Source organism: Filicampus tigris, chromosome 19 (genome assembly GCF_054856515.1).
Source record: "Filicampus tigris isolate MCC_2025a chromosome 19, RoL_Ftig_1.0, whole genome shotgun sequence".
Lineage (NCBI taxonomy): Eukaryota > Metazoa > Chordata > Actinopteri > Syngnathiformes > Syngnathidae > Filicampus > Filicampus tigris.
In genome coordinates, this window is record NC_141235.1 from 12017223 (window position 1) to 12033659 (window position 16437).

The following is a 16437-nucleotide window of genomic DNA, read 5'->3' on the forward strand; positions in this document are numbered from 1 at the left end:
AAAGTATTTGAAATATATTTTTTCCAAAACATTGTTCTTGCACTGTACGTTATTTTAAACATTTTACCGAGCTACTTTTTAAACATTTTTTACTTTGCTTTCAAATGTCTTTATTTTGTTTGTGAATGCTTTTGTAAAGCTGCCTTTGCCTTCTAATGTATCAATATGAATATTATTTTATGATAACCCAAGCATATCCACATTCAACTCTGATGAAATCAAACTGGCGATGACACACTTTAAAACGTCATTCATCAGCCTCTACGTCAAATGGCACAAGTGGCAATGATTCTCTACCTCTTTATCCCGCTCACACGCCATGAGGGCATCCTCCAATTGATCCAGGTCTTGTCTGAGGCTGTTACACTCTTCCTCCATCCTGTCTTTGTGGAGAGTCAGCTGAGTTGCACGGACCTCCCCTTCTTCCAGACGGTCTGACAGGCCAGATAGTTGTTGCTCCAGCTCACGTTGTGTCTTCTCCAGCTGGACGCAACGCAGTTCAGAAACGTGGGCAGCGTCCTGCTCCTGGAGGTTAGAGCACACAGTTGGATGAGGATTGTGAATAGCTGATGCTACTTTCGTCATGACTTTTTCTACACATACAATCTTGAGCAAACTACGAGACAATCTCAATCTGTAAAAAGAAACGGAAGCTGTATGATCGTGGATATTAAAACCGTAAACAAAGCATGTAGCCTTCTTTTCATTTTCACATATTTTTACACAACCAAAATCCCTTCTCAGTTTCTGCCACCTTTAGCTAGCTGTTCAGTGTGGACTCAACGATCCAACAAAAGTCAATTAAGATTCCAAATCCTTACTCACAAAGTAACATGGGACCACGCAGCTCTGTTACAGATTATTTCCCTTGCATCCCAGTCTGTATTCATGCGGTGTCTGTTTGACTTTTAGCCAAGTGTATCGGTGACAATAACCCAAGGGCAAAATGGCAACAGTAAAGTTTTTAAAAAAAGAAATTAATCACTAAAGACGTACTCATCAAAGCTAAGGTTTGCTGCATTGTTTGAGGTGGATACATTTTATTTTTCTCTTTTTGCTTGGACCTTATTTATTCGTGCACTTACATTTACATGATTACCTATATTCAAAGGGTTATTCAAAACAATACTCAGAAAGTTGCTCATATCCATAGGGTTGTTTAAATCTGAACAAATCAAAGGTTGAACAGCATCCTGAAAAGGACAGCCTTTGAAGTGGGAGGGGCAACTGTAACTCAAAATAGGTTATTTGCTAGGTAAAGACAAAATTAAAAATGGGTCTCTTGATTTATGAAAAGAAACCTAGACAGGTCCAGTAGACCATGGTCAAATTATTTTTCTTGAAACAGAGATAATATAATTGTGAGAATCCATTGTGGTAAATACACAGGTATCCCCCCCCAAAAGCATCTGTCAAAGAGTGACAAGTGGATGACACAGGCAGGAGTTAGTAACATTTTTAGAATAAAAAGGATTGCAAATTTGTGAGTCTTAGATCAATCTTAGAGAAAAGGACAATAACAGTCTTACCAGAAAATGTGTGTTCCTCCCTGCAGCCAGAAGAAATCCTTCCCTTTCTTAGTCTAATCTCTCCTTAATATAGCTCTGCTACAAAGATCAACACAGTGACGCGAGGATCTGACCTGATAGACAAGTTTAGCCTTACACCGGAGCTCATGGTCAGCAGCAACCATCCATAACAGGAGTGAAAAGATCTCATTGTCAAGTCTGCTCTGGTTAATATTCATTTCTTTTGAGACAGTCATCATAGGCAAGGTATTTGGTATCAGAAAACAGTACCCAAATATGTGGACATTTGCAAAATTATCAAGCAACCTATTTTCCATGTGAATTTTTTTTTTCCCATAAAAGTACTTGTTCTGCGCCTTGTCGGCTTTTCTACATGGCTGCTCCCCAACTTCTATTATTAGAAAATGATATGAGGACTAATAGTGCCTTCAAAACCTAGTAGTGGAAGGACCCAGGGCTGTAATCACCCCCTGGTATCTATGTTTAGAAAGTGTGGCTTTCCAGAACCATTTATACAAACTCAAAGAAAATTGTTTTAAAGAGTATTTTGTTTAACTCCTCCCAGATCGTGTACCAGGTACAACAGTTTATCTTGAATGAAGTTACAAAAAGAAGAACCAAATTACACAAGATAAAGCTAAGCTTTTAAAACTCATTTGTTATTAAAAGGGAAGTCAACCCAAACATATTTTTTTCAAGAATTTGTTTTATGCAAGCCCACTAGTTGAAACAAGCCATTCTGATAAATATTGCATGCGTAGAATAAGAGTTAATCCACTTGTTTTTAGCCATCTCCGGGGGCGGCCATTTTGTCACTTCTGTCGACTGAAAATGACATCACGACTACTCAGGGCTCAGTTAACGGCAAATCACGGCTGACCTGTTTTGTGAAGCTGAGCCCCTGAAATGGCTAAAAAGGGGTGGAGTTTGCTGCTTAATTCATATTCCACAAACGCAACATTAATCAGAATGCTGACATCATGTACTTGTCTGAAATAGTTTTGCATTGAACCATGTTAAAATATGATATAAAACATCACCTTTAGGGTATTTGAAGTTGAAAAAAAGTTAAAGAAGTAAAGGTGCAGGACAGGGGTGGAGCCAGAACGTGGCTAATGGGTGGGCCTGGAAATATCAGGGTGGGCCTGAATATTTCTCTCACTTTGCACAATCCTCCTGTCCCGACACATCATATATTCAAATAAAATGACAACCTTCTTTAGACAACCACAATTATGCCATTCTTAATATTCAATAAAATAACACAAATAATTTCATAATTCACGAAAAATGTAAAAGTACATATTTTTTCATGAATCTCATTGGGTGGGCAGTCTGTCAATCTGGGTGGGCCTGTACACACCCAGCCCACCCATGGCTCCGCCCCTGGTGCAGGACCATGGATTGCTAAACACTGTCACGTATGTAACAGAAAGACCAACCTCAACAATCTGTGTTAAGAATGAAAGAAAAGAAAAATCTAAACATATTCATGAATTCAAAGCATTAAGACTCTAGTATCACCGTACGCACTGTGATGCGAATCATTTACAGATCCCCCCTTTGCATTCTAGTTAAGATGGATCGTGCTCACAACAGAATCGATTAAAATGTTACTTCAAACATTGGTCTGACTCTGTACAGTTTTCTCAACAGTTTGGTCCTGTGTGAAATTCCGGCTCCACTGACATTAGAAATCAACACCGCATAGACTCTCGGAATATATTGGGGTTGAGTGCCAGTAGGTGCACTGAATTAGAGTTACTGTAACTGACATTTACCTACAGTTTGTAATCTGTTCTCCAATGTGGTGCTAAAGCCATCCCAGTCCAGTTCATCAGGTTCCGGTTCTGTCCCAGGGCCGGCTCGGCTCCTCTTAGTCTCTTCTGCGTCGGCTAAGAGGCAGCGGTGAGGTTGAGCACGCCTGAATGACATCCTTTTAGAGACAACTTCCTCTTGTCGATACGTGGCCTTTTTTCGTATGGCGTCCGCTCCCGTGCTTCAGCCAAGAGGTCTAATTACCTCTCCTGTATCTCTGCTTTACAAGGCGTACAGCTGTTCTTGTTGTTCCAGGTGGATTCTGGCAGAAAGAAGGAGAATAATTTGCTCACTGACGTTGATCCAGCAGATGATACTCTTTTGCCTGTCTCTGCACCTATTTGTTGCTACGGCTCACTCTACTTTGTCAAATCGTCATTCTTTTCTCACACGTCAGCCGTTATTATAAGGTCTTCTGATGTAATCCAAACATGTCGCTCATATGTTTATCCAGCTTGTTGCAAGTAACAAATAACCACCTCTTAGTCCATTGCAGATTGAGATCGACCACCTCTGTCGTTTCATTCCGAAGCGCTTCCTTCTGCGATCAAACAGGTCATACGAGGATGATGTCATGTGAAGGCAGGTGAGCCGAAAGAATTTGACGTTGTTCTGTCACAGAAATATATCCATTGACTTGTTGAAACCACACAACACAACAAAATGGCAAAAAAAAAAAAAAACAAGAATCCTGTGTGAAAAATGTCAAAAGTCCATCCTCCTCTCAGTCTTCATTAAAACTGACAGAAATGTCTCACGCACTCACACCCACATGGCCTCCCACAATGCCACAACATTCCCCTGGGCAGAACACTGACGGCTATTGTGTGAGAATAAAACAAAGCATTGACTGAAAATTAACAAAAATGTGTTGTGGTTTTAAACATAATGACTGAAGTACTTCTTTGATTTGTAGTCCATGTATATTGAGGTCTTTGCAAAACAGGACAACAAGGCACCAATCTGTTTTTTTTCTCTCTCTCGACAAGCCACAATCCTGAGAGAGTCTGAGGACGATAGAACCAAACAAGCCAAAAAGAAAGAAAGAAATGTGCAAAATGTGTTGAAGTTATCCGTAGAAAAGGACCGAGTGACACCTTTTTTACACGGAATGTATTATCTCAATAACAGAACTCCACACTGCTTGAGCCATCGGACGCAAAAATAACGATTAAGAGTGGAGAGAACTTGAAGGTCTGAAGTATTATGAAAAATCTGTCAAATGAGGGGGTTTCAAGTTTAAAAAAAACATTTAATCAGGGGTGGATTTTTTTCTGATTTGTTTCCATAAGCACTGCACTTAAATGTAACCACATACTTCCCCTTTTTCACAATCTAAATCTTTTACGCAACCATATATGACATTCAAGTGTATAATCGAGTAAGTGTAATTGTCAAGCTACTATTATTTTCTCCCCCATGCACTAGCTTAAGTGCTTTGTTGCAGAATCAACCACCGGCTTATTAAACAATCAAAATGATTAATTAAAATTTTTAGTACAATTTTCCCAAAAAAAAGTTTAAAAAATTTTAAAAAAGGGAAAAAATGCTACAGTTAGGCCTAAAAATAAACAGTCCAAAAGTGAATAGAGTCAAAGTGGATGAGGAAAAACATCTCCTCTGCCATTTCCAATAAGTGGTAAGACACATTCGGCTACCAAAGAAAAAGGGGGAAAAAAAATCTCATGTTTTATTTAGCCACTGCGGCCTGGATTTCTTATGCAGGGAGAAGCACTGAGACATGACCCATTCACATCCCTCACCAAAGACAATGAGCTCACTCATCTTGACTCGCCAAGCAGCCCTCACTTCCAATATAAACTGAGCCATGTCTAACAATGCGCGATCTCTGCTAAACCAAACGAATACTGTGGCAAAACTCTGATGCCTACTAAATTTGACGCAGACTTCCATCCGTCAGGGTTTTTCGTTGACGTTGTTCAATTAATACTGATTAAGCTAACAGGACAAATAGGTAAGCAGGACAATTGAATGTGCCTCTGTAATAAAGAGAAACACACTTTGATGTCCCAAAGACAGGATGAGTCATATTGCTGCCAGTAACTGGTTCAATAAAGGCACATCCGCTGCAGGCGCCATTTTAGTTTAGATGTCTTATCAGTGAAGAGAAGACATAAACAACCTACGGCATTCCAAGTAGTTCGCTAAGGCAGCCCACCATGGCCTTAGCTAACATAAGCAACCATACAACAATGCTGGCGCTGACATGTACAAACTTGTTTTAAAATACACACGAGACTGATGGGGGGGGGGGGGGGGGGGTTGTGTCAGCTGACTTTAATGGGAAACTTGTGAATGATGAGCAATTTCAAGCAAATGCGTTTAACAAATCAAACTGGGTACAACAGTTACTCACCCTTCCAAAAGTATTGGAACAGTGAAGTCAAATCCATTTTTTGTGGTAGACTGATAACATCTGAATATGACACAACACATCAATATTTCAGATATTATTTCTATGGATTTGCATCTGGCTATGATCGCAATCATCTTTGTTGAATTCGCTCATTTTTCCGACAGAAGTGCTGACAAATGTGTCGTGTTGCCCAGGTGTTTTCTATCACAATAATCATTCAATTAACTATGTATAACGCTGAACGTCCATGCTTTGTTCCAGATTTAAATGGTGAAAACCAGAGAGCTGTCTACAATATACTGTATTTGAAAGACAAGCAACTCTGTGAGGAGATGGAAAATCAATCAGAGCCATTGCAAAAACATTGGCCATAGCCAATAAAACCACCCTGTGAAAAAGACTATGAAGCTCCGGCGATTTCTTCAGCCCCAATAAAGCTAGCTGTCACTGTCGCATTGTTTTTTATTGTGGTTTCATGAACACATTTTGCTGCAATCGCAGTTTGCCTTTTAATTCTTTGATTTTTTTTCTGGGCGGCTTGATTTGGCCTAAGCCGTTTTTTTGTGTCAAAATGCTGACTGTATTCTTTTTTTTTCCTAGAAGCACAAAGATGTATTAACCTTTCCATCTGCATCAATTTGACTCTTCCTGGACATTTTGGGATCAATCTATATTTTAATTTGTGGATATGTACAATCTAGTGGCGGTATGTAGTGATGGACAAATGAAGCTTCACGAAGTACTTGTGGTCATTTTTGACTCCTCTAGATGGCGCTCTTGGTTTAAAGATGCAGTGGAAATGTACCACATTTCCATTGCACTAGCCTTTATCTTTAAACCAACAACATCATCTAGGGGAGTAAAAAATATCACAAGTGCTTCATGAAGCTTCATTTTCCCATCACTAGCAGTATGTAGTGTAACGTAGTGGAAATGGAGTTTAAGGTCAATGTATAATTCAGAATTCTTTATTTTAAGTCAGGCCTTTTAAGCTCTCGAGGGCGACCGTAAATGATGTGACGGGCCATATTTGACCCACGGGCTTTTGAGTTTGACACATGTGGTCTACAGCAAAACTAAAGGAATTGGTCTCATTGTTGCATAGTATATTTCAAAGCATCACCATAGTATTAAAAGTGCTATTTTGCATGTATACATTATTTTTATTTATTTAAAACTAAAAGTTCTAAGTTGCCTCTAAAAAAAAATTTACACTCCAAAAAAGGACAGGGTAAGTGAAAATAAATAATATTCTGAAAACCACGGACTTTCTTATTTCCGCATTTACTCTGCTTGGAATTTTTTTGTTGAGAAAGTGACATTTGTCATTGTTACATACATATTTTGGGGATCATTGGGAAAAACTAATTTAGACACTAATTAGAAGTGAAACAGCAACTTTTTATGGAAGTGGGCTAAGGGGTCTTTGTTTGTTTGAAATGCAAAACATGTATGAACATTTCCTGAAGGAAGGCTAAATCTGTAAGTTTTTAAGTGTTACTTTTTTGCATTGCTTGACAAAAACATGACGCGTGGCTAAAGATATACTTGGCGTTTGCCACAGGAATGCTGGGTGTCAAATAGTACTGATGTTTGTTGTGTTTAGACTTTGTGCTCGGGTTTTAGGCTTTGTTTTAAGCATTCATAGTGGTTCCTCGATTACAGCAACACCACCAACACTCCTCAGTGCGCATTTAATGAAACACTATAAAGTGCCAGATTACTTCGATCCCACATAGCAGGCGCTAAATTGCACATTTGCTGTAACATAATATGTGTGCTGCTGGTTTTTGTGGTTTGCACGTAATTTCCTCAGATTAGGATCTCTTCCAAATTGCGGGCTCTGAATTGCACGTGCCTTTCTTGACCTCAGACTGAAGAGACAGTTCATCTTCTAGCAGACCAATAACCCTTAAAACATCCAAGATATCAAAGTTCTGGCCTGAGGACAATTCTGTGAATGATTTTGAGTGGTCCAGCCACAGCCCAAACTGGAATCAAATTGGACACCTCGGGAGAGATTTGAAAATGGCTGTGCACCACCGCGCACATCCAACCTGATAGAATTTGAGAAGAGCGGCATTGATGAAGGGGCGAAGATGAAACTACCTGCAGATGCACCAAGCTGTTGCATCATTTGCGATTTTAAAGGAGGAAGTCAAACCAAACATTTTTTTTCAAGAATATGTTCTAGGCAGGCCCACTAGTTGAAACAAGGCAATATGATTAATATGAAATATGAGCTAAGGAGCAAAATCCACCCATTTTTTCTCATTTCAGGAGGCGGCCATTTTGTCACTTCTATCAACAGAAAATGACATCACAGACCCTCAGGGCTCAGATAACGACCAATCGTGGTTCACCTGTTTTCTGAAGCTGAGCTATGACTGGTCGTTATCTCAGCCCTGAGGGTGTGTGGTGTCATTTCCAGTCGACAAGTGACAAAATGGCCGCCCCCAGAGATGGCTAAAAATGGGTGGATTTTGTTGCTTAACTCATATTCCACAAACACAATATTAATCAGAATGATGTGTTTCAACTAGGCTTGCAAAGGATATATTCTTCAAAAAATTATGTTTGGGTTGACTTCCACTTTAATGAATTGATGGAGTCTTTTCAAAAGCAAAGTCATGTTTAACATGAATAAAAAAAAAAACACTTCACATTGTCATCAGGATAGCGGTCTGATGGAGTGAGAGAAACTAGGAATCTCTATCCATTGGATCATTTCCCACTTTACTGTAAGTAATTCATCCACAGATTTGGTCTAATGACCATGTTATAATTCCCTTACGAGGCACAAATTCAACCCTAGTCCAAAAATGGGAGGAAGGAAAAATGATTTTTTTTTTTTTAAAGAAAACGGTAGAGAAGTAGACTAACAGTGCGATATTTGGAGGCCACATCATTCTTTTCCCTCTCAAGTTGCAAATTGTGATCCTCTAGCTCACGAACCATTAAAACAAGCCGGTCATTCTGCTCCCTGGTTCTTCTCAACTCCTCTCTCTCCTTCATCTTTTCGTCTGGTTTGTGAATCTCCGGCTGAAACGTCAAAGGCCCAACCTGCGAGCAAACACTCAAAACATCACTACCAATTCAATATGAACGTCCTTCACCTTGAAGACGCTTTTCTCTATCCAAGCACAGTTATAGGCCATCCACTTCCTCAATCAAGATGCTTTCTTTTCCAAATTGGCCTTTTACGAGTCTTCTATCACTTCAACGCAGGAAAAAAACATCTTCACTTTAGTCCTCATCGTCTTATTGTTTTGACTTGTTAACGAGGGAAGCCAACCCAAAAATGTTCTTTCCGATATCATGTTCTATGCAGCTCCACTAGTCTAAGCGCAGCATTCTGATTAATATTGTGTTTGTGGAATATGAGTTAAACGGCAAAATCCACAAGTCTCGGGGGGCGGCCATTTTGTCACTGAAAATGTCATCACAAATACTCATACCTGACATTGTGAATGTACGGCTTGCGTTAGGCACCCCGCCACACCTTCGCACACACAGACACACTATTCTGCAAGTGTCTTTATCTTTTTAAAACAAATACAAGTACTTTCTTTCCTTTAAAAAAAAAAAAAAAAAAAACAAGTGTGAGCTGATTTTGAGGTGAGTGAAAACTATGAATGAAAGAAAAGCACATAGGCTACTCACAGGAAAACCTGTTGCTGCTTGAATCTGGTATCTGTACTTTTGGAAACAAGCTGTCATTAGCTGAATACGGACAGTGATTTACACCCCCCGCCCCTCCCCGCAACTTTACATTCTGTCAGTAGGAAATTATATGGGGAAACCATCATCTTCCACACGCGTGTGCCGGTCGATAATTGCCATGGTGTCAGAATTAGGATTTAAGAGCCGTGAGGAAATGTGCATCACTGAACATGCCCTGCCTGTAGTTACAGTACTTCAAATACACCATATTTACCTGTCAGTGCAGGATTTAGCATGGTGCTCACTATCAGTCTTGGTGCCGACGCAGAGAAACGATGAATGTTGCGCATCAGTGCTTCACCTTTCACACAATTACATGGCTCAAACTTTCTTTTCACTTTCAGTGGACAATGGACTAATTGTCCCCCATCTTTTTTTTTTTTTTTTTTTAATCAAACAGGGTCTTTGTTCTAGCATAATGTCTCTCCGAAGGTTCTACAGTATGCGAGCTCCAGTGCTCTGGAATGTACTGATGGGAAAATGAAGCTTCATGAAGCATTGGTGATATTTTTTACTCCTCTAGATGGTGGTCTTGGTTTAAAGTGTACTCTGTAATCATATTGTGTTAAATGTTGCCCACTTGGCATCCATTGCAGCTTGATCGTCCTGAAAGGGGGAATCCCCCATTTGAGGCCCATTCTCAAGGTTTCTTATTTTTCCACTTTTTTTTTTTTTTTCCTTGCCCTATCTCGGGGCTAAGATGATGTCATTAATATTTGTAAACTGTGGGCATGTGAAGCCCTCTGAGTCGCTTTTATGATTAAGCGCCATATCAATAAATTTGACTTGACTTGACCCTCTCTTGGTGGATGATTGATGCATACTGGAAAATAGTCTTGTTTGGACTAGAAGCTGCATGCTCACTCCCCGTCGAACACATTTTTAAACTTTTCCATCTGATTGATGGAACTGTAAAAGCAGTTCTATTATAAAATAGGAAAGTCTTTTCCCCTCGTATGCTTCCAAAATCCAAGAGGATTAATTCCATCGTCCCGTTCTCTCACATGCACGAACAGCTGTTTGGCGTTGGAGTTCCTCTTCACACCTGCATGCTTCACATGCTACTGGCTCTGTATAAGTGTCACCCAATCAACTATTGTACATTCAACAAACATATGCTGAAATCAAGTCAGAACGAAGGGTGGTTGTCCACCACTTGGTGAATAAAATTTTACCGTGCAATGTAAGTAAGTGTTTTAGTGAGATTTTACAGCACACTTCAGACTGTTTATTTACGTGCTTGAGGTGAAGGGACTGCAGGGCGAGGCTTGGCCCCTGGCTGAACCCCGGGCCCAGGTCAGGAGGAACGCCGCCGCTGACTTTGATCACTAAAGCGCTTCACATTTCATTGCCATGCAGTTGACTGGCCGCAGGTCAGGTACAAGAATAAATCACATCCATGACATGATTGTTGTTAAGTAATTATAAAGAAGCTATCTCTGTTGACATTAAAAAAAAAAAAAAGCCGTATTATTCTTGTAGGGCTGATTGAAATAGTTGACCCTGTTGAATAGACACTATGTTTGCGTCTTTTTTTTTTTTTTTTACCCCTGCCAAGGGCAAAAGGGTGAATATTTTGGGGGATTTTTTTTTCATTAGTTAATTTACATTTAGAACATAAAGTGTTCAGAAGTGCGGTGATAGTGAGCTAATAATAATAGCCCTACAGAGATGTGCAAAAACTGCCAAGGTGTACCAATGAAGTCGGCTGTTTAAAAAGTTAATGGCAAGGTGAAAGAAGTGTTTGGCGGTTTTGATGTGAATTATTTAATAGTGCCTACTAGAGAGCAGGAAATGGTTATGCCCGTGGTGGGTTGAGTACATAAGAAATGTTGCCTGCCCGATCTTACTTCTTGCAAGTCCTCAAGAGTGGTGAGGGGGCACCAATGATTCTCGCAGCAGTCCAAACTGTTTGTTTCTGCCAGATTTTCTGTCATCGTTATTCTAAACACACTTCAGTCATCGCTAATTTACAGTTCCTGGCGGCAGCACAAAGCCAATCAGCTTTGAGAACGTACTATTTACTATGTCCACATTCAGGTGCAGGCCAAGCAGACACGCAGCCAAATAAAGTAAAAAAAAAAAAAAACGGACACACAAACCCAGTGTGGAGATTGGTGGAATAAAAACAATATGGGACAATGTCATTGCGGCCTTTGGGACCGAAAGGTATACAACACCAGCTAAATCAGCTGAGATAACAAAAAAACAGGAGTCAGTCGCTAACGGGTTGATGGATCTTCCACCGTACTGGCTGAATGCCAGTTTGACTGCACTTAGTTCGTCAGTGTTTCAAAACTTCTGTCATTCATCTGCAAATCATGAGTCGAACTGACAGACCCTCCATCAGTACTAATGGAATGCCCACCTCTGATTTTTTAGCTGCAGGTACAATAAAATTATTTTAAAAAAGTTAAATATTAAAATGCAAGATTACCATTTGAAGAATAGGTAGATAGCAAGGACTCAGCTCCAGAGTCATCTAAGGGTTCCCACCGCAGGCAGATCGGATTTTTTTGCCTATATGCGACCAGTATCTGATTTTTTCATGACAGTCGGAACGGCTCGATTCCGATTTTTTCAAATGCGACCTGGGTCGCTTTCATATGTGGTCCTAGATCGGATACGTATCCGATCTTTTCCAATGCGTTGAACGGCCAAGTCGCATGTATCCGACATTGACGTCATCTGGAGCCCAAGATGCGCTCCACGCAGGCGGAGGGGAAGTGCTGGCAGGAGGGGGATCGAATCTGCAAAGTTGTTTTGAGTAACACTATTGACTTTATATTTTACTTTCATTTAATCCCACTTGAAATGTGAAGCATAAAGTGGACATTTATGGCGATCGTAGTAATCCAGCCACGGCTCAGATACATTCATTTTTTTACGCACGGTTAAGACGTGACGTCATCGTTAGTGACGTCTCCATGAAATGAGATATTAAAGCCTCGCCTCATAATTTCCCCCAAATACTGTATTTATTTCGACCTGCTACCTAATTGCTTGACTGTACAAATGCCCCGACACACATTTACTTCCGCAAACACAACATCGGGTGTGATGTCGTCTCTTCTTCTGCGCATACGGGCCACTTTGACGATGCGTGTGTTCATACAGCAGACAAGACCGAGGTCGCATTTACGATGTAATATGAACACTTACACAAAAAAAAAAAAAAAAAAATCAAAAAATCCGAAGTGAGAATTAAGACCTGCGGTGGGAACCTAGCCTAAAGCAGACTGAAGTTACCTGTGAGTACTGAAGGGAAAATGAAGCTTCATGAAGCACTTGTGATGTTTTTTATGCCTCTAGATGGTGCTATTTGTTTAAAGATAAAGGCTAATGCAATGGAAATTTATGAAATTTCTACTGCATCTTTAAACCAAGAGTGCCATCTAGAGGAGTCAAAAAGTATCACAAGTGCTTCACGACGCTTCATTTTTCTATCACTACCTGTGAGTATTATGACAATTAGAAGACTCCCATGTGAAGCTAATTTACCAGCAAGAAGCCCCAGAAAAGTCCCTCTGTTAAAAAAAAAAAAAAAAAGACATTCTGACTAGGTTAAAATTTGCCAAAGAACACATCGACTGTCCTAAAAAGAAATGAAGAAAAAAAAAAAAAAAAAGATTTGTGGACTGCTGAAATTAAGATAGTTCTTTTTGGGTCCAAGAGCAGCAGACACTGAATTCAAGCGTACAGAGTCTACAGAGATTTGTGGAAACGAATGTCAGAAAAAGAGTTATCTGGCCCCTTTAAAAGTCCATTATGATTCTTTTTTTTTTTTTTTTTTTTTTTTTATATTCAGTGTGGCCCTTATACTCCTTCATTGAAAAGGTGGGCTGCAACAACTCAAATCTGACTGCTAGAACGAACAATTGACCGTTGTTATCCTATTAGCTGCAGCTCAGTGTTTGCATTCTTTTGGCATATGTACTGTATGTGTGTGGGTTGGTGGGGGGGGGGGGGGGGGAGAAAGAAAGAGAGAGAGACAGCGAGAGAGAGAGAGCGAGAGTGAGAGAGACATAGACAGAGAGAGAGCGAGAGAGAGAGAGACAGAGAAAGACAGAGAGAGAGACAGACGGGCAGAGAGAGTAGTTGATTTTTACTTAAAAAATACCTGAATGAAAAACATACAAGGTATCCGAAATCGACATGACAGCTGACAGAGCACGTCTGAAGGGACACTAGGAAGACGAGAGCTGGTTTCTTACATGCGCCAGAGGTCTGATGGTAGGCCGGTATTGATGGAAGTCCGTTTGGATCACACACACTTTCTTCTCCATCCTCACAGCTCCCAGCAGCCCATCCTGTCTTCACCCATCAGGCGTTGGGGAGGAAATGCACCCTGTGTGTGTGTTCTTTCTCAAGGCTGTGAAGGAGCATTTGTGTGTTACAGAGAAGGCGAGACAGAACAGATAGCAAGGGAGAGGGTTTGTGAAAGCGCATGTAAGTGCCTTTACGATCCCTAGGAGGGAGTGTGATGCGTTAAAAAGAAAACACGAACCAACTTGCATGCCCCCCCCCCCCCCCCCCCTTCGACCTCATCAGAACACACACCACACACACACATACAGGTACACGCACACACAGACGTCCGCCTTTCGACTGTTAGAAAAATCTTAATTTGTCACCTGTGGAGCAGAGGCTGCCAAATAACCACACGTTTTGTTATTAAATTGGCATCGTTGCTGCGTAGATTCGATACAAATTCAAGTGGTTGCTACGCGTCCGCTGCTGCATGGAGGAATGACCGTCGGCGACAACGCACCTGCGTCTAATTGTGCAAAGCTCTAACTTTTGCATCAGCTGCCAACCTCAGAGGAGTTGAGGAATAATCAACTGTTTCTATTTATTTTGATAGGAGTATCGCGTTTCTGTGTTCGCACATGACGACACAATGGTTATAACATATTAGAAGACTAGCAACAGAAGCACTAATATGCATCTTTTTTCATGTAGGTTTGAGTTCATTTTTTTTAATCACCCTGACACTTTGAACTCCATTATCCCCCCCGCGAGAATATTGTCTGACAAGGGCTCAGTTGACAGTTTCTGGCTTGTGTTTTGTAGACTGCCAGGTCGAACGGATGTCAGCATGTGAGTTCAAGAATGTAACCTTTTGCTCTGAAAAAAGAAAAAAAAATACATACGTTTATAAAATTTACAGTTGCTCATTAACGAGGCACGAGGCAGTGCCATGGGCACGTTATGGTTCAGATTTTGCGTTATTGTTATTATTATCAGGAATATCACTGTTCTGTGTTGTGCCTCATTTCTTAAATTATGTCATTGGTTTTACAATTGTACACATTTTTTAAAACGTATAAACATCAAATTCAGTATTCTGATGCAAGATCCAATGCAAAAACTCGGCTTTTAAATGGATAACAATTCCGTGTGTAAAACAAATCCAAAAACCAAAAACACACCAATAAATAAATAAATAAAAACTTTCTTTGACCCGGTTTGCCGTGAATCTGACGGGCTTAGTGCCTGCCAAAGTACGCCAGGTAAGCTCTAGGATCTGTGAGCTTCCTTTGATGATGATCTTAGCTCATCACATGCCTCTGAGCAGAGCATCAACCCTTATTAGGTGCCAACTGAAAGCAAGCACATACAGTATTACGATTCACATTCTTCTTCTATCATTATACTCTCCAATTTAGCCTCCTACTGGAGCAACACATTTGCAAAAAATAAAACAAACAACAATTATGCCAGACTATTTCTCGATTAGGTTTTCCCATTTAAAAAAAAGTTTCAAGCTCCATAAAACATTTCAGGTATCTGCATGCAAGATTTAAGGCAGTTTATAACTTGAAGCATATCGAAGCATATCGAGAGCACATATTAATAAATTAAGTCACTCTTTCCACACTCTTTCATAAAACCCCGAGCCTACGAATGCTTTGCAGATTCAAGAAGAATGGCTTTGTCACACCCTTATGTTATAGTACAGTTTCTCCAGCAGGGATTTACTCAGGCTCAGTGCCATTTCCCGAAAAAAAAAACCCACTTACTGTTGCAGAAGAAGCAGTAAGGTGATGGTGGCCCTGTGGTTATCCAGTCTGCCACAGATAATATAACATTTAATTCCATCCTCATGGGCAAAAAGTCATGTCAACCTCAATTTAAAGATGTGGATTTGAGTCACATGTAGATACATTAGCCAAAACAATTAGATACATTAATGTGAGCCTCATCATGGGATAGGGAAGCGATGCATTACATTTTCACAAAAACAATTTAAATGAATAGATTTATTTACTGAGCTGCTGTGAGAGTAAATACATTTTTAGTGTAGGTCGCCATCTGGTGGCAAAACCTAAATATGTTTTTTTTTTTTGCAGTTAACTGCAGAACCAGGAAAATGCTAGTTTCTAACCTGATTTGACAATGTGACCCTCTAAAAAAAAAAAAAAAAATGAGATAGTTGGCAGCTCTGCAATACTGTATGTCCTGACTGCAAGTGAGTCACTCTTGCGTAGCTCAATGGCTAATTAAACACTGATTGCAGTTTTACCACAGATGAGCATTCTGTCCCAGGGACGGAACGGTCCGTCCGCCCGTACGCCTATTTTGTTGAAGGATGAACGGAGGATGAGAAGTTTTTTTTTTTAAAAGGGGCAGACTAAGCAAGGACGGAAGTAGGTTTTTGCCCATCCCTGTAATCGGCCCTAACCGAGTCAAGTACCGACTGACGTGTTGTGTTCTTTTATAAAGCAAGACCACTGTTCTCTGGTTCTGCAATACCATGGAGCCACCTTGAACTGCCTGCACAACATAGGAGTCCTTTTTTTTTTTTTCATGAGGACCAGCAAAATAGGTTAAAGTGCCCATCTCTGATTATTACGATATTCAGGTCATTGTGTGTTTTGTTGTTTCACGAAAACTTAAAGGAAAAAGTAGCAAAGTTGACACTTTGTCCCCTCTGATAAAAGTAAGTAAAATACCTTATGTTCATTTGTGTTAAAAATATAAGTAACA

At 40.2% G+C, this 16437-nt stretch overlaps 1 protein-coding gene across 3 annotated transcripts in view; it reads right to left on the reverse strand.

The window, feature by feature from the left end:
* The window catches only part of LOC147129544 (putative uncharacterized protein MYH16), a 39524-nt gene extending 25292 nt beyond the window's left edge, over window positions 1–14232 (reverse strand). Inside the window, exons 1-4 of one of the 3 annotated variants that reach the window (XM_086016428.1) lie at window positions 14082–14232; window positions 13662–13819; window positions 8608–8787; window positions 298–525 (exon numbers count right to left, since the gene is read on the reverse strand). In XM_086016428.1, coding sequence (XP_085872554.1) covers window positions 298–525; window positions 8608–8787; window positions 13662–13733 — 480 coding nt within the window. In that variant the 5' untranslated portion in view covers window positions 13734–13819; window positions 14082–14232. Of the gene's footprint in view, window positions 1–297; window positions 526–3314; window positions 3733–8607; window positions 8788–13661; window positions 13820–14081 lie in introns of those variants that run through there. The other 2 variants (XM_086016427.1, XM_086016426.1) reach the window with 2 other exon arrangements.
* Between the last annotated feature and the right edge of the window lie 2205 nt (window positions 14233–16437).